Consider the following 18,601-nt stretch of genomic DNA (forward strand, 5'->3'; position numbering starts at 1 on the left):
TGCCATTAAAAATACGTAAGCTTTTGTTTTTTCTTTCAATGTTGATGGTGAAGTCAAATTTTGGTTGCATATCTTGGCATTTTGTATGTAGCTTTGAAGTTTAACATTATATCTAAACGAGAGGATGGGTGGAGAGAGGAGAGAAGACAGATGAGAGAGAAGAAAAGGACATGTTTTCCAATCACCTTGTCAGCAGGAGTCAGTTTGGTCCAAGGTTTGTCTGCTCGCCGGTCATAATCTTGGGCATCTGTTACCTCCACATATTCATTAAATCTCAGAATCTTCCTGGCAAGTAGTTCAGCCACAGTTGGCCTTTGACTGAGCTGAAAGAAATGTAAGTCTCTTTGTCCACTACACCAGGAATTAGCCATCATCCATTCAGATTGACTCTAACCTTCACCAAACATCAGAATCACCAGGATAGCCTTAACAATTACTAATCCTGTGTTCCACCTTCCCCAGAAATCCTGGTTATGAAAAGTGATTAACTGATTGACTGACTGCAGTACTGAAAAGTGTGAATTCAGGGTTTTGTATGGGCTAGGCAAGTGCTCTATTGCATGAACCACTCCACCAGCCCTTTTTTTCTTTGGTTATTTTTCTTTGTTTTTGTTTTTAGGGGGTGGTACTGGGATTTGAACTCAGGGCCTCACACTTGCTAGGCAAGCACTCTACCACTTGAGCCTCTCCACCAACCCTCTTTGGCTATTTTTGAGACTGGCCTGGACCATGACCCTCCTATTTTATGCTTCCCACTATTGCTGGGATGAGAGGCGTGTGCCACCACACCCAGCTTTTTTACATTGAGATGGAATTCCAAAAACATTTTTGCCCAGGCTGGCCCCAAATTGTGATCCTCCCAAATCAAATACTGAAGAATACTTGTATGAACCACTGGCACCAGGCTTATTTATTTTTTTAAAAAATCACTTCATTGCACAGCTATGATTGAGTACTACTGTTATAATCCAGTGCTTCTTAAACTTTATTGTGTGTACAAATCATCTGGTGATCTGGTTAAAATGTAGATTGTGGGCTGATGATATTGCTCCGTGGTAAAGCACGTTTAGCACAATGGAGGACCTGGGTTCAATCCCTAGCACTTCCCCCCAAAAAAGTGTAAATTCCGATTAAACTGGTGTGGGACAGAAACTGAGATTAAGCATATCTTGAAACTATCAAGTGTTATAAATGCTGTTGGTCTATGGATCACATTTTGGGTAGCAAGGTTGTTAATGTGCTCTATTTCAGCATCAATAATGTCTAAGATAGATTTTGTGACAAATTATGATTTACAGTTACCCAATCAGATAAGTTGCTCAGTTTGAAGGTATGGCTTCTAATCAGCAAAGACAAGTCCTCATTCCTTGGGAAGGGAAGATGCGGGATAAATCCAGAAAAGGGTATCTGGATCCTTTCCTCTCCTGGGAATTCTTCTTTCTTTCTTTTTTTTTTTTTTGTTGGTGTACTGGGACTTGAACTCAGGGCCTCAGGCTTACTAGGCTGGCTAGGCAGGCATGCTACCACTTGAGCCACTCCAACAGCTCTCCTGGGGGTTCTTAAAAAGAGTTTTAAGAACCATCTAGAGAACTTAGACCAAACAGAAATCTATAGCAGGCAATTCCAAATTTATAGTGAGATGGAAAAAAAAGGGGATTAATATCAGAGCTAACACAGGACTGGTTCTATCCTAACTGATCTGGGACCACAGAGAAAATCATGTTTTCCTCATACTTTTCTGGTGTTACTCAGGGCTAGTTCAATTACTTTCCTGATCAGAAAACAGTCTAGCTGGGCACAGTGGCTCATGTCATAATTCTAGCTACTTGGGAGGTGGAAGTCAGGAGGATTGTGGTTTGAGGGCAGCCCATGCAAAAACTTTGTGACATTTTCAATCAATAAAAGGTGGGTGTCATCTCAGCTATATAGGAAGCACAAATAAGAGGATTGAGGTTCAGGCTGGCCCAGGCATAAATGTGAGACCCTATTAGAAAAATACTCAAAGCAAAAAAGGCTGGGGGTATGGCTCAAATGGCAGAACACATACCTTGAGTTCAGACCCCAGTACCACCCTCCCCAAAAAAGAAAGAAAACAACCACTGCGCTTTTGCAAAATTGAATGTTACACATTTCTCCTGTTATTGTTTCTATCACAAATAGTTTTTTTTTTTTTTTTTTTTTGGCATTACTAGAGTTTGAACTCAGCCTCACACCTGAGCTACTCTGCCAGCCCTTTTTGTGCTGGGTATTTTTCGAGCTAGGGTCTCAAGAACTTTGCCCAGGACTGGTCTAGAACCGGGATCCTCCTGATCGCTGCCTCCTGAGTAGCTAGGATTACTGGTGTGAGTCTCTGGCACCCGGATACCAGTTTTAAGGGCTCAATAGTATAGCACTTGCCTAGAATGCAGAAGGTCCTGGGTTTGATCCCCAACACCTGCAAACCACCCCCCAGTGGAACAAAAAACCCAAACAAAAGGAACCAAGCAAAACAAACAAAACCCCACCAAGGTCTATCAAATAAAAGGCTAAATGTATCAAACACTTTCTTGTGCAGATCTTTTCAAATATTAAAAATGAAAGAAAAAAGCTCTGGATAATGTTCTATTATTTTCTACATATAGGTATTTATTTTCAGAGCAATCTATAGCACTACAAGTTAAATTCATTTATTTTTAACCAAATAGATCATCCAAATACAAGACATCTAGTCAACAGACAGGGTGAAATCAAGCATATGGGAAATAGTACCTTCCTAGTGAGCCGACGTTTAATCTCTCGTTTCTCTGCCTGGCGATCAGCTTCATTTTTAGCTATAGTGGCCAGAAAACAAAGGATATTACTTCAAAATGGCAATGTGCATAATATAAAATACTTCAGTAATTATGTCACAAATATTTCTTTCAGTTTTATTTTTGGTGGGACTGGGGTTTGAACACAGGGCTTTGTGCTTACAAAGCAGGTCCTCTACTTGAACAACAATCCTCCCAAATAGCTAGGATTACAGGTGTGAGCCAGGGGTGCCCCAATTATTATAGATACTTCTTATCGGATTAAACCAGAATACTACCTTTGGGAATGGCTAATCAAGATGATTTTTTTTTCTTTTCTTTTTTTGTTTGTTTGTTTTTTAGGATGATTTTCTTGTTAGCTGATATAGTTACTTAATAGCAAGGGTCAACAAAGTATGGCACCAAATTTGGCCAGCTGCCTGTGTTTATTCTGCCCATGAGCAGTTCTTTACATTCTTAAACAGTTTTCTAACTGCTTACATAATCTCCATTTGCTTACTGGCCTACAAAACCCAAAATATTTACCATGTATTCTTGAAGAAAAAGTTTGCAGATTCTTGATCAAGAGTAACCACTAAGAGCTGGGCAAAGTGGCTCAAGTTTGTAATCATAGTCATTTGGGAGGTGGAAATCAGGAAGATTGCAGTTCAAGGCCAGCCCAGGCAAAAAGTGGGATCCTATCTCAAAAATAACCAGAACAAAAGAACTTGGAGACATGGCTCAAGTGGTAGAGAGCCTGCCTAGCAAGATTAAAGCCCTGAGTTCAAATCTCAGTACAGAACATACACACACAAAAAGTAATCCCTAAGAATGGACAATGGATATCACACCAAGTTTCATGTAATGTGTTTATAAAGGTTCTCACACTTTAAAACTCACTAGATGACTAAGCTGAGTATATCCAAATAGTACAGAGAGCGCAGGTCATAATGGGTTAGTGAGAAGCATGCCCACAAGCAACCCTACGGAAGCTTAAACCTTTTCATGAGGAGATCCTTTTGCCATCTCTGCACTAATCCCCTTTGTCTGTTTTTGTTCTCACAGTTCCTTGCCCAGGAGCACACTCGGGGTGTCTTTCCACACCTACTGCCTCCATTTTCATCCTCTACTTCCTTCTCCCATTTTCTCCCTCTTGGTCTCTTCTCTTCATCCCAGGCCCCTCTTTAACATCCATGCTCCAGAAGAGCTAACTTCCCAGGGGTGGTGAGGAAGGAAAACACTAGCAAGTTCAGCCAGTGGGATGGGATTTAAGACACAAGGACGCTGGGAATGCCAAAACAGAGATGATCTCTCCTCCAGGGGCTCAGGGTTCTACCTGAGGAGGGTACCACAAAGGACAAAGACATGGAGGGGCCTCAGGGGAGTATTATAGTCTCAAGAATCCCAGGGGTGCTTTGAGTGGTTAAGAGGAGTGAGGCTAGGGTCAAAGGGAGAGAATTCATGCTAGTGGTAGGGACTGACACGGCATGGAGTGGAAAACCAAAGGTGAAGGTCTGGGGAGATGGTTTCTGGCAATGTTAACCGAAGCAGAAGCAGCTGTGTGTGTATGTAGGTCCTAGAGACACATGCTGGGGTGAGGGCTGACATCTGTGGGAGCCCCAGACCTGAAAGTTTTTTTTTATTTTTTTTTGGTGCAGTACTGGGGCTTGAACTCAGGGCCTACAACCTTGAGCCACTCCACCAGCCCCTCTTCTGTGAAGACTTTTTTCGAGATAGGGTCTCAAGGAACTATTTGCCTGGGCTGGCTTTGAACTGTGATCCTCCTATTCTCTACCTCCTGAGTAGCTAGGATTATAGGCTGTTAAAGGGTTTTTTTTTAAGTGTAAATTTCAGTGTCAATTCTGCAAAACATATCAGTAGTACATCAGAATGCTATTTCAGAAAGTTAGTTATGTACACAGAGAACAAATTCAATACATGGTCTTATTTAGTGGCTACAGAGGTAAGAAAGTCTTAAGGGATGAAAACAACAGGAAAAATAGGAACTTGGGGACTTGCTTTGGGCTCTAGCCCTCAGATTCCATCAGAACAGGACTGTCTTATGCATACCCACTACGTTGGGTCCCTGAATACTAAGAAAATTTGGGTTATGTCTCCCATACACTGTCAAATTCCCAAGATACTGCCAGGATACTGTGAGAATATTAAAACAAAAAGTTTCTAGACTATCACAGTATACTAAAAAATACCATGATGGTATATTCCAAAGGAAGCTTGGGTGAACTTTCCTTCAGGGAAGTTCCTAGTGAAACACTCTCTACTTGATCCTTAAAGCAAATTTTTCTTCCTTTAGGTATATTAAAATGATAAACATAAGAACATCTGGACTCACGTTGTAGAATATTCCGTTGTTCTAGTTCTTCCGGTGTTGGTCTTTGACTCAGTCGCCTAAAAAGAAGATGCACAAGGATATTTATTACCCATGTGAAAACCTCCCAATCTTGATTCTAAGTTTTTGTTTGTTTGTCTTGCCATAGTTGGTTTTAGGCCTTAAACAAGTAAAAAATAAATAAATTTTCCAATGGTTATATTTCATTCCCTCCATTGATTGTTTATGAGGCAATTTTCACACTGGAAGTATAAATATAGAAATCACATTATAAAGAGGAATTATATATGCAGGATTCTAGTTCTAGCTCTGACATCAATACAAGCTATCACCACCACAAAGTTCAGTTAGACCCGGAGTATCCATGGGGCTGGTAGAGTGGCTCAAGCATTAAGAGCTCCTGCTTAGACCCTGACTATCCTCATCTACAAAGTGAAGGTGTGGACTGCACTGGTGGTTCCCACATGGATCTGCCCTTCAAAAACACAGAAGATTTAGTTAAAAACACAGATTCCTGGGCTGGGGGTGTGGCTCAAGTCATACAGAGCCTGCCTAGCAAGCACGAGGTCTTGAGTTCAAATACCAGCACCACCAAAATTCCCAGAAACTTGGGCTGTGGACATGACTCAAGTGGTAGTTTGTGTCTAGCATGCACAAGGCCCTGGGTTATATCTCCAGCAGCAGCAGCACAACCACCACCACAAAAAAAGTCCCCAGAAATTTATTATCTCAGCTCTAGAGGCAAGAGGTCCAAAATCAAGATGCTGGTAATACTGGTCTCCTTCTGGAAAATCTGGTCTATTCCATGGCTCTCTGTGAGCTGCTCCTGGTGGCTGCCAACAATTTTGGATTCTCCTTGGCTTAAAGATACATTCCAATTTCTGCCAGTGTCATCACGTAGTGATGTTCCTATTTGTGTCTGTGCCCAATTTCCTCCTTATAAGGACACCAGTCATGGGATTAGAGCCCACTTTAATTCAGAATAATTCCATCTTGAGTACATCAGAAAAGACCCTACCTCCAAATGAGGTCCCATTAACAGGTACTGGGAGTTAGGACTGGAATATACGTTTGTGAAGGACACAATTCTACCAGTTATAAACTCTATCTCATTTCCTCATGGCCATTTAGAATCTCACCCTCTATAACCTAATGTGAACACTGGTCTGTTTTCTTAACTACGTATTCTATAAAATTTTACATAAACTAGGGTTGGCAGAATGGCTCAAGTGGTAGAGCTCCTGCCTAGCAAACATGAGGCCCTCAATTCAAACCCCAGTACCACCAAAAATAAAAAAGAAAAAAATATATACATATATAATATATTGCAAAAATATTATATAAAGTTTTTGTTTTTTAAATCTAAGTTCTTTCACTCAACATAATTATTGAAATCTACCAAGTTGTAACATTACAAATAGTTCATTCTGTACTGAGTACTATGTCACTGCATGAATATCCCACAAACTGTTAATCCATTTGCCTATCGATGAGTATTTGGGCTGTTTCCAGTTTTGGCTATTACAAATATCAGCGGATGGAGTAGCTGGATATTTACATCTACATTTAATTTTGAAAGAAACCATCAAATTGTTTTTCTAAAGTACTGTTTGACATTCCTATCAGTACTACATGAGAGTGTAGTGTCTCCTCATCCTCAGCAACTCTTGCTATTGCCAATCCTTAAACTTGGTTAGTTTTAGTCAGGTGTGGTAGTAAACGTCTGTAAACTTGCTTAAGAGGTTGAGGCAGGAATATGTCAGGTTTGAGGACAAATTCCACAATAGCCTGGGCTACATAGTGAGATCCTGTCTCAAAAACGAGATCCAAGGCCAGTCAGGCAAATAGTTTGAGAAAGCCCATCTCCAAAAAAACCAGAGCAAAAATGGAGTGGAGGTGTTGAGGAGGGGGAGAAAGAGGTTTATGCGTGATGACTAATTTCTACAGAGCTTTTGAACAACATTGTGTTTATACTTAACAATACTGTATTATATTCCTAAAAATCTGTTAAGAGTCTTGTGGAGTGACTCAAGTGGAAGGGAGCTTACCTAGCAAACATGAGGCCCTGAGTTAAAACCCTAGTACCACCAAAAACAGAAGAAAAAAAAAAATCTGTCAAGAAAGATAAGATCACATGTTAAGTATTCTTACCAAAACAGAATAGTCTTCCCTTATCCTCAAACCTCAGGTAGTACAAAATTCTATGTACTTGGAGACAGGGTCTCCGTATGTAGGTCCAGGCTGTGCTTGAATGTGTAATCCTGTGTCTGCTTCTGGAGTGCTAGAATTACAGGCATGAGTCAACATGTCAACTATTTTTAATTTTTTGAGGAGCTTGCATAGTTGTTTTGCATATGGGCTGTACAATTTTGCCTTCCTACCAACAGTTTATATGGGTTGCAATTTCTTCATATCCTTGCCAACACTTGGGCTTTTGTTTTGTAGGTAACAGCCATCCTAACAGGTGTGAGGTTGATTTTGTTTCCTTGATGACTAATGATGCTGAGCACATTTTCATAGATCTGCTGTCATATGCATGTGTGTGTTCTTCATGAGGTTTTAACTTGCATTTCCCTAATAGCTAAAGATGTTAAGTATCTTTCCATGTGGCTCATTCACCATTGTATGCCTTTTGGTGATGTGTCTGTTTGTATCTTCTGGCTTTCGTTTTTTTTTCTTTTTTATTGGTGGTGCTTAGGATTGAACACATGGCTTCATGCATGTTAGGTAAGATCTCTACCCATTGAGCTTGTTTCCAGCCCTGTTTGTTTGTTTTCAGATAGGATTTCACTATGTATATTCCAAGCGGACTTCCAATTCTTGATATTCCTACCTCAGCCTTCCTAGTGCTAGGATTACAGGTGTATATACTTCCATACCCAGTATTTTTGTGTGTGTGTGTGTGTGTGTGTGTGGTACTGGAGGTTGAATTCAGGATCATGTGCTTGCGAGGGAGGCGCTTTTCCGCTTGAGCCACTCCACCAGCCTTTTCTGTGATGAGCAATTTTTTTTTTTTAATTTGATGAGTACTTTTGAGATAGGGAGACTATTTGCTGGCTTGCTTTGAACCCTCCTGATCTCAGTCTCCTGAGTAGCTAGGATTACAGGTATGAGTCACCAGCACCCAGTTTGCTTTGATTATTTTTGAGATAGGGTCTCACTTTATGCCTGGGCTGGCCTGGTCCATGATCTTCCTATTTATGTTTTGTGTTTAACTGGAATGTCGGGTGCACACCACTGAATCCAGCTTTTATTAGTTGAGATGGGGGTCCTGCGATATTTTTTCTCCAGCTAACCTCCAACCTTAATCCTCCTGATCTCTCTCCCCAGTAGCTAGGATTATAAGCTTGAACCATTACACCTGGCCTTTTTTAAAATTCAGGTTTGAAAATTCTTCATATTCTAGATAGAGTATCTCTATCAGATATGTGATTTGCAAAATATCCCTCTATTCTGTGGTTTGTTTGTTTGTAGTACTTAGGGATTGAACTTGGCCTTAGGTAAGTGCTCTACCACTGAGATACCTACATTCCTAGCTCTAAGGTCTTCTTCATTCTTAACTAATTCCAAATCCTGATGTTTTCTTGCTGATACGTTGAGAAGGCCATAGTTCTGCACAACTGCCATCTTGGCTAATGATAGTTACAAATTCTTGGCAACTAGATTCCAAAGGAAGGGAAGAGGGTACAGTTCAGTTTGTTTCTCTAGACTTCTGGATCACCTATTCACAAAATCAAGGAATAAATTATCGGATTAATAACAAATGTAATTTGCCACTCCTAAGAAAGGTAAGAGGGTCAGGCTGGTGGCTCATGCCTGTAATCCTAGCTACTCAGGAGGATCAAGGTTCGAAGCCAGGCCAGGCAAATAATTCTCAAGATACTATCTCGAAAAAACCTAACACACACACACACACACACACACACACACACACACACACACACACACACACGGCTGGTGGAGTAGCTAAAGGTGTAGACTGAGTTCAAACCCCAGTATGGTGAAAAAAAGAAAAAAAAAAAAAAAAGCTGAAAAGACATGAGATCTGGCAGAAGCCATAGTAGTCACCCTTTTCCTGAGGCTGATTAGATTGAGCAAGGCCCTGTTGTTTCTGAACTCTCTAATAAAGGTATGTAATACTGGGAATCAAGCAATAACAACGCTGTCCTTCATACGAAGTGGATGATAGTCTTCCATTAGTTGGAGTAGTGGAGATAATTTTACCATGAAAAGCAATAATTTAGGAGGAATATATGTGACCACAAATACTGACTATTTAATAATTTACCACAAAAATGGAGATGGGGGCCAAGCACCAGTGGCTTACGCCTGCAATCCTAATTACTCGGATGCAGAGATCAGGAGGATTGGGGTTTGAAGCCAGCCTAGGCAAATAGTTTATGAGACCTTATCTTAAAAATACTCAACACAAAAAGGCTCGTAGAGTGGCTTGAGTGGTAGAGCACTTGCCTAGCAAACATGAGGCCCTGATTTCAAACCCCAGTACTGCCAAAAAAAAAAAAAAACAACAAAAAAACCCAACAAACAAACAAAAAAAGACTTTTACTTAGAACAATGGTTCTCAAAGTGGTCCCAAGACCAGCAAGAAACAGAAACTATAAGGCTCCACTTCAAGGCTAAAAAAATCTGGGTGTGGAAACCACTTTTTTTTTTTCTTTTGGTGGGGACTGGGGTTTGAACTTCGGGCTTCACACTTGCAAGGCAGGCACTCTACCACTTGAGCCAAGCCTCTAGTCCCCCTCCCCCTACCTTTTTTTTTTTTTTTTTTTTTTTTAAAGACTGCCTAAAGTGGTAGAGTGCCTCCCTAGCAAGCGTGAGGCTGGGAATTCAAATCCCAGTACAACCAAAAAGTAGTACCAAAAAGTAGAAGTCTGTCAGGTGATTCAGGTCTGCCATATGAATGCTAAAGCTTGAGGATGTCTAACTTAGAGTAGCCCAAAATTAAAGGCAAATATTCAATAATAGGGTTATGATTCAATTAATTATACAATATCAACTCTTGGATAACATCTCCCAGCCCTATTTTTACTTTTTATTTCTTTTGGTACTGGGAACAGAACCTAGGACTTCGTGGACATGCTAGGAAGTGTTCTACCATTTCAGTCCTACCACCAGGCTGCCCATTTTTACATTTTTAAAGGTTGTTCAAAAAACAATAAATGACAAGGGCTAGGAGTATAGCTTTGTGGTAGAGTGTTTGCCTAGTACGTCCAAGACCCTGGGTTCCATCCTCAGCACTGCAAAAAGAAAAGAGACTGTAACTGGCAGGCAAGTCATAAAGTATTTATAATTTGGCCCTTTACAGAAAAAGTCTGTTAAATCTTGGTTTATCAGTATGGGCTTATGAATGACTTTTTTTTTTTTTTTGGTGGTACTAAGGTTTGAGCTCAAAGCTTTGTGCCTGATAGGCAGATGATCTACCACTAATCACCCTGACAATTTTTAGCTGTAATTATCTAAATACAATATAATTAACATGTATTTATTTTTACTTAACCGTATACTAAATGCATTTGTAGGAACAGAAGAGATGCAACAGAATTAAAATTTATAGGTTAGACATTGATTAAAGAAGTTACTCCTACTTCTGTCTTTTCTATCTTCCTCAGAGCAATGAATAGCAGTTACTACTCTTATAAACTAGTTCTGTGTTCAACAGCAATTGTATCTTTAAGTTTCACATCATTATCAATTATACCGTTTCACAGTAAAGTTTACTCAATTCAGTAGAGCCCATAGATGTAGAGCAGGTAGCAGTCAAGTTCAGGTGAGCAAACGTTAGAGCTCCAAGAATTTAAAATACTAAGTAGACCCTTAGTACATTGCAAATTTTATTTTGATAAAAGAGAGGATTATTTTAGGTTTTTCTCGATAGTGACTAAAGCTATAGAAGTGTGTATTCCTGGAGTGGGGGCATGGTTCAAGTAGTAGAGCACCTGCCTAGCAAGTGCAAGACCCTGAGTACAAACCTGAGTACAGTTAAAAAAAAAAAAAAGCCTGTACTCAGGCATTGTGAATATTAATAGTGGACAAGACAGAAAAGTTCCCTGCTCTCATGGAGCAGAGGGAGGGGATGACATGGGATGAAGACAATTAAATGAGAATAGATGAAAATAAATAACCAAAATCCTATCATGAGGAAAAAATCAGACAAATTCAAATTTCAAAGTAAGTGGCCTACATTCTTTTATTTATTTATTTATTTATTGCAGTACTATGGCTTGAACTCAGGGCCTTCACCTTGAGCCACTCTACCAGCACTTTTTTGTGAAGAGTTTTTTGAGATAGGGTCTCATGAACTATTTGCTTGGGCTGGCTTCAAACTGTGATCCTCCTGATCTCTGCCTCCTGAATAGCAAGAATTATAGACATGAGCCACTGGCACCTGGCAAGTGGCCTACATTCTTAAAAAATGTCATAAAAGAAAACAAACAAATAAAACAGATTAAAGAAGACTGAAGAGATATGACAACTAAATATAACTTGTTATCTTAGACTGGAAGCCAGCTTTGGAGTAGTGATGGGGAACTTGCTATTAAAGATATTACTGGGAAATGGATGCAGTGATACACACCTGTAATACCAATGCTAGGGAGGCTGAGGCAGGAAGATTGTAAGTTGAAAGCCAACCTGGGCTATACTACATGAGCCTGTCTCAAAAAAACATACAAATTCCAAAACTGAAACTGACATGAGATGACTTGGTGAAATTAAATATGGAAGCATAGCAGAGAAAAGTATTATATTGATGTTAAATTTCTTTTTTTTTTTCCCCCTGGTACTGGGGTTTGAACTCAGGGCCTACACCTTGAGCCACTCCATCAGCCCTTTTTTTTGTGATCGATCCTCCTGATCTCTGCCTCCTGAGTAACTAAGATTACAGGTGTGAGCCACCGGCACCCACCCAGAGATGTTCAATTTCTTTAACTTGCTAAATTTGCTGTGGATATGATAAGAGAATGTTCTTCTTCACAGATTACACACTGAAGCACTTAGGAGTAAAGAATCACAATATCTTTAATTCTCATTCTCATTCTCTCTCTTTCTCCCGCTCTCTCTCTCCCTAAGGTCTTACTATATAGCCTGGGCTGGTCTCAAATTCACAATCTTCCTGCCTCACCTCTGAAGCACTGGCTTGTAATTTATTCTCAAATAGATCAGGAAAAAAAAAAAAAGGAATGTATATAGAGAGTGAGCACAATTATTAATAAAGCAAACATAGAAATGTTAGCACTCTACTAGGTGAAGGGAATATATTCTCACAACTCTTCTGAAATTTCAATTTAAGAATTTGTAATCTTAGCTACCTATGAGGCTGGTTTAAGGCCAGTTTGGGCAAATAGTTCACAAGACCCCATCTCCAAAAAATAACCAGAGCAAAAAGGACTGGAGGTGTGGCTTACGGGGTAGAATGCCTCTTTTGCAAGCATGGGTAAGTTCAAACCCCCAGCCCCACCAAAAAAAGAGAAAAAGGATAAATAGCCACGTGCCGGTGGTTCACACCTTAATCCTAGCTACTTGGGAGCCTGAGATCAGGAGGACCATGGTTCAAGGCTAGCCTGGGCAAATAGTTTTTGAGACCCGGTCCCCAAAATAACCAGTGCAAAATGAACTGCTGAGGCTCAAATAGTAGAGCACCTGCTTTGCAAGCATGAAACCCTGAGTTCAAACCCCAGCCCACCAAAACAAAAACAAAAAAAAGATAAATACTCAACCACAAGGTAAGCGTGTAACATACATACCAGCACAATCAAAGCAAATCCAGCTAATCTAAGCAAAGGCCTACCGGATCAGTGTGTTCCCAATCTGATGCCGTATTTCATTCCACTCCTCCTTGCTTTTATGAGGCCAAGAATTCAAGTTCAACTCTGGTTCACTGGATCTGTGGCTCAACTTCATTGCTAGTGTGTCCTTCCTCTTCACTTTGTTCGCCAAAGCACCTTTACACAACAGGAAGAAAAAAAATGTAGAAGCAAGAGCCAAAGGTTCAACCTCACATGGACCTAGGCAAGAGTCTGAGTGACTATAACTCTCAAGATTCTCACTTGGCTTCAAATGATTGAGCCAAAATTGTTGCTTAGCTCAAGTGGTGGAGCACTTATTCAGCAAACACTGAGGTCCTGGATTGAACCTTAGTGTTGGGGGAAAAAAAAATCTACTTAAAACACACAGGAAGGAGTAAAGCAGAAGATATCCAAAAATCTTTTCAGGCAGATGGGCTCAGATAGGCAAAAAGATACCTTCTCTTTTCTACCAGCCCTGTAATTTTCCTCCTTAATAAGAGTTGCTACAGGAGAGCTCAAGGTATGGAACAGTCCTCTGAATTAAAATGTAAAAGCGGTCATATTAACACAATTTGCCCTCCATCCAGCCCCTCTGCCCTCTCCCTTCCTTTCTTTGAGATGGTGACTTTCTATGCTACCAGGCTGGCCTTGAACTCCTGATCCTTTGCCTTAGTCTCCCTAGTAGCTGAGACAAGTTGCATGTACCACTGCACTTGGCTAATGTATGGGGTGTTTTCTTTTTGTTTTGTGGTATTGAGATTTGAACTCAGGGCCTCACACAGGCACTGTAACAATGAGCCACACCTCCAATCCAAGCTAACAAGTGATTTTAAAGCGGCTTTCCCACTTTAATGACACAGGATTCTATTATTCTGACATAAACATGTTTTATATTTCCCCTATAAGTTAATTATATTGGAGGAAAACACTACTTTCATCTGTTCCACTAAACTAATGTACCAGTTTTTCTCCACTCCATATTATTTGGTGCTGGAGACTGAATCTAGGGCCCTGTGCATTCTAAGCACATGCTCTGGGACTGAACTGGGTGAGCAGTTTTTCAAATAAAAAAATAAACAAAAATTTGAATGACCCAATCTTTGTGGCTCCCTCTTATGACTTACTTTAACATAGGGATAATAGCAGGGAGAAGGAGTCCTTTACAGTGGTTTCTAATAACAGCTAGATGACTTGATGGAAGAGGCTATCTATTTACATCCATCTTAAACTTGCTAAGACCAGAAAGTAGCTTTATCTTTAACAGACTTTTCTTTTGCTTTTCCCTTCCTTTCTTACTCTGATGGCTTTCATCTTCGTCCTCTTCATCTCGGTATTGAATGGGACCCTCTGAATCTGAGTCACTCTCCTTCTCTTCCTCTTCCTCTTGCAGACACTGTGGTAGTTTAGGAATGACTGAGGTAGATGTCACATCTTCAACAAATGCCAAAGGGCAGGTTTGCTCCTCTTCTTCTTCATCGTCTGGACTAACAAATTAACACAATTAATTATCTTTTCAGAGACAACAGGGATTTGCAAGACAAAGCACTGAAATATCTATGGAAAAGTCCACTAACAAAGTAATTTAAATTCCTCCCTTAACTTTTACAATCTTTTTAGCACCTATCAATCTAATGGGCTCTGGGTTCAAATCTAGAGCTGTTTTTTGGTACCTTCCAATATTTGTCTAATTTCATTCTCACAGATATAACTCTCATTTACAGATGACATAATTAAAACACAGAAAGGCTAAGTAAACCTCTACACAGGAGTGGTAAAGCTACGATTTGAATCCAGGAATATGTTACTACAAGGCAAAGGCTCTTAAGCATCACTGCTACTTTTGTATCATATAAAACTAGTGGTTTTAATTTTTATGTTCATAAGTGTGTGATTTTTATGTCATCATGGAAATCTTCATTTAAAAAAATAACTAGAAAGTTACAGAAATCGGTAGGGTAAATAGTCCGAACTCTAGAACTTCTCCTTTTGGCAGAATATTCTTTGTACTTTAAATTTACTAACATTTTCAAAGTATATTTTTCCAAATGGGAAACAGAGTAAAGAGAAAGAAACCAGAGGCAAGTTTTAAAGGCACTCACACTTTCAGCATTTCAATAGTGATGGGAAGTGACCTGGTCCGACCCAGGGTATTACTGTCCTCAGAAAAGTTGTCACTGTTCTCGAAGAGCAATGAATGAGCTCTATGAGAGCCCTCCAAGGGAGGAGTCATGGGAAGGGGACTAGTCAGGGCTTGCTGAATTCGAATATGCAATGGGACTGGGGGAAGCCTAGAGGGTATATGGGGCTCCCCAAAACTCTGGTCCAATATCTTCTTGGGGACTTCCTCTTTCTGATCTTCCTTCTGGGGAACCTCATGGAGTAGATCTGAAGAAGGTAAAAACTCAACCTCTGGCACAACTTGAAGAAAAGTCTTAGCAAGGAATGGAGGAGACTGAGGGGGCTCTGGAGGTCTGTGAGTAGGCAGTGGGGGTGATGGGGAGGAAGGTGGGATCATCAGCAGTGGTTCAGAGCCCACAGAGCACATGTTCCTCTCTCTTTGATCGCTCGGTGCTTTTGTGGTGATGGCAACAGCAGACTCTGAGGAGGGCACCAAGGTTGAAGGAATGCCTCTCTTAGGTGGTAAGGGTGGGGATGGCTTTGATAACAATGTGCCACTGTTTATTGCTTGAGACAGTTCAGCTGGAAAAGAGAGAGGAACACCTTAATTTAATATTGCTTTACAATGCATTGAGGGGCCAGTCCAGGACTAAAATCAGAGTTGAGTTCAGTCTTAATCTTTGAGGCAAATTATATAATTTCATGTCTTTGCCATTCCCTATATATCTCATCCTGAAATAAAGTTAATATTTAGTACAGAGAAGGACTAATGAATAGGTGTAGGAAAACTGATGAGTATCTTATTTCATCAGTACGATAACTTTATGTTGATATAGATAAAGTTAATATGAATAGACAGCAAAAAAGCTGAAAGTGGTCAGGTGTTGGGTAGCTCACACCTGTAGCTACTTGGGAGGCTGAGAATCGGAGGACTGCAGTTCCAGGCCATCCCAAGCAAAGTTTGTGAGACCTGATTTCCAAAACAACCAGACCAAAATGGACTGGAAGAGTGGCTCAAGAAGTAAAGTGCTTGCTTTCAAAGTGTGAAGCCCTGAGTTCAAACTCCAGTCCTACTAAAAATAGATAAATAAATAAATAAAAGCTGAAAGTTCTTCTGTACAAGAAATTTAAGACTGGGAGGGGGGTTGTGGCTCAAGTGGTAGAGCACTTGCTTGTTCGTTCAATCCCTAGAACCACAAGAAAAAAATAAATTAGGAAGAAAAAGAAAAATAAACATTCAGATTGTAATTTAAGAAAAAAATCAAGCATTTTTACCATATGCTGATAATGATGCCTAGATATATTAGCTTTGTATTATAAAACTGTCAATAAAATTGAGTAAAAATAGTCAATAAATCTTGAATATTTATAGCAAATGCAAAGCCCTTTGAAGAAATTAAAGTGCTTTTCTATCCTTCACGTCAGATTTTCCTAAGGTGACAGGAGAAATTTTTCAGAAAGAAAACTGGAGACCACAGACATTACGTAATTTGCCCAAAAGCCTACAACAAACTGGCAGAGACTCGGCTAGTATCCAGTTTTTGATTACTAGACTATTATTCCCATCTCTGGATCTCACTTCTCTGACCTTCATTTGTGCACATACCTCTTATGGTTCCTTTGTGCTCATGTTCACTTCCTGTTACAATATGGGCTCCTTGATGGCAGAGCAACCCTTACCTCCACAATCATATCCACAGGGCTGTGCAGATTGTTTGGTACATAGAATATCCCCAATATATGTTCTTAGATGAGATACCCTCACTTTGAATCACAACAGTATATATCCCTATTGATGTTCCCAAAGCCTATAATGACTCAGACATTGACACAGCAGTTACTTCTTTGGATTGCTCCAAATGATATTTAAGAAGTGGATCACAGGACTCAGAGCATGACTCAAGTGGTAGGAGGCTTACTTGGTATTTGTGAGGCCCTGGGTTCAATCTCCAGTACCACAAAAAATAAAATTAAAAAAAAAGTGATCATCACATAGAAACTAACCTTCAAAAATAATTAGAGAAGTTCTCTTGACCATCAACCTCTAACCATCTAATAAATCCTTTATTTTAGTCCACCTAGTGTTCTCAAATGGTCTCATAAGCTTCCCCAAAATAAAATTTTACTTGCCCCAAATCTTATTCCATCAGGGGACATCCAAAGTAAAAGGTTAGCTAATCTTGGGTTTTAATATCATCTGTCATAGGTAAATTTTAAAAGGACATACTAGAAAAACACTGCATACATACACACAAAAAAGATAAATTTCAGGATCAATGAAAAGAGACATTTTTGGGGAAGTCTGGATTTTTGCCACCTCTCTAAAAATAGCAGTTAGCTATCCCATCTACAAGAAAACTCAACCCTAATAAGACTAGTTGAGTATTTAACTTTTAAATTGACAAGGTAAGTTGCCTTTGGTAACCTAGGAAGGCATATACATCAAGCTCTCAAGAAAGTGAACACCAGGTATATACCCTGTACCCAATCAGCAGCATCAACTATTGGTTGTAGTTTTTTTTTTTTTTTTTTTGGTAGTACTGGGGTTTGAACTCAGGGCCTTGAGCATACTAGGCAGGCACATTACTATTTGAGAGTCTCACATGCCCAGCCCTGATTGTAGTTCTGTGACAAAGATTCCAGGTGTTCCTGGGATAGGTTGTGAATTCCCTTCACCTGCTCAACTATCGGTAGTGGTCCTTCCTTAGTCCTGGTACTTCATGGTATGTCTACGAGAAGATAGCAGTACTTCTCAAGCAGTGGTTTCCAAACTTTTGGAATTTAAGGACCAATATAATTCTTCTAAAAAATTCTTTTTTTGGCCAGGCACCGGTGGCTCTCGCCTGTAATCCTAGCTACTCAGAAGGCAGAGATTAGGAGGATCGTGGTTTGAAGCCAGCTTAGGCAAATAGTTTGAGAGACCCTATCTTGAAAATACCCTTCACATAAAAGGGCCGGTAGTGTGGCTCAAGGTGTAGGACCTGAGTTTAAGTACTACAAAAAAAAAAAAAAATTCTTGTTTTGGCAGTACTGGGGGATTGAATTCAGGGACTCCCTCATGCCTGCTAGGCAATCACATTATCACTTGGGGCTACTCTGCCAGCTCCCAACTAAAAAAAATTCTTGACCAACCTCAAGCTGTCATTTTTTTCCTTATTTTTATTTACTTATTTTTTGTTTCAAGTTGTCATTTTTAAAGATTTCCAAATGAGGACTGAAATTAAGTTAACCATTTATGATCGCAATCCGCTTGTGAAAGAACTGCCATTTTGGTGGAGTATGTGCCCGAGGGGAGGGTCCACAGTGGCAGTAGGGGCAGGAAAAAAAAAGAAATGTCATTTTTGCACCAAAGAATAAGAAAGGTCATAGTTTCAGAAGAAGATTTAGTCCTTCAAATGAAATCTGTTTAAGTTTAATAAAAATTCTGTGACTGTCCTATTTTTCTGTTGCTGAGTACCCATCATGGACTGATGTTGGTTCTTCAGTCTCAAATCCTGCTGCTGTGGGCTACTTAGCTAAGGCTGGGAGTGGCCGCTAAAGTTTAGCTCAAGCTACTGTTA

The 18,601-nt window shown here is 39.9% G+C and overlaps 1 protein-coding gene across 24 annotated transcripts in view; it reads right to left on the reverse strand.

The window, feature by feature from the left end:
- Positions 1-18,601, reverse strand: part of Phactr4 (phosphatase and actin regulator 4) — a 90,761-nt gene that overhangs the window by 4,335 nt on the left and 67,825 nt on the right. For all 24 annotated transcript variants that reach the window (XM_074080830.1, XM_074080814.1, XM_074080813.1 and 21 more), the window contains 6 exons: positions 15,023-15,623; positions 14,220-14,407; positions 12,926-13,079; positions 5,122-5,177; positions 2,749-2,810; positions 186-323 (listed from right to left, as the gene is read on the reverse strand). In XM_074080830.1, coding sequence (XP_073936931.1) covers positions 186-323; positions 2,749-2,810; positions 5,122-5,177; positions 12,926-13,079; positions 14,220-14,407; positions 15,023-15,623 — 1,199 coding nt within the window. The remainder of the gene's footprint in view (positions 1-185; positions 324-2,748; positions 2,811-5,121; positions 5,178-12,925; positions 13,080-14,219; positions 14,408-15,022; positions 15,624-18,601) is intronic.

This window comes from Castor canadensis, chromosome 7, assembly GCF_047511655.1.
Source record: "Castor canadensis chromosome 7, mCasCan1.hap1v2, whole genome shotgun sequence".
Classification (NCBI taxonomy): Eukaryota; Metazoa; Chordata; class Mammalia; order Rodentia; family Castoridae; genus Castor; species Castor canadensis.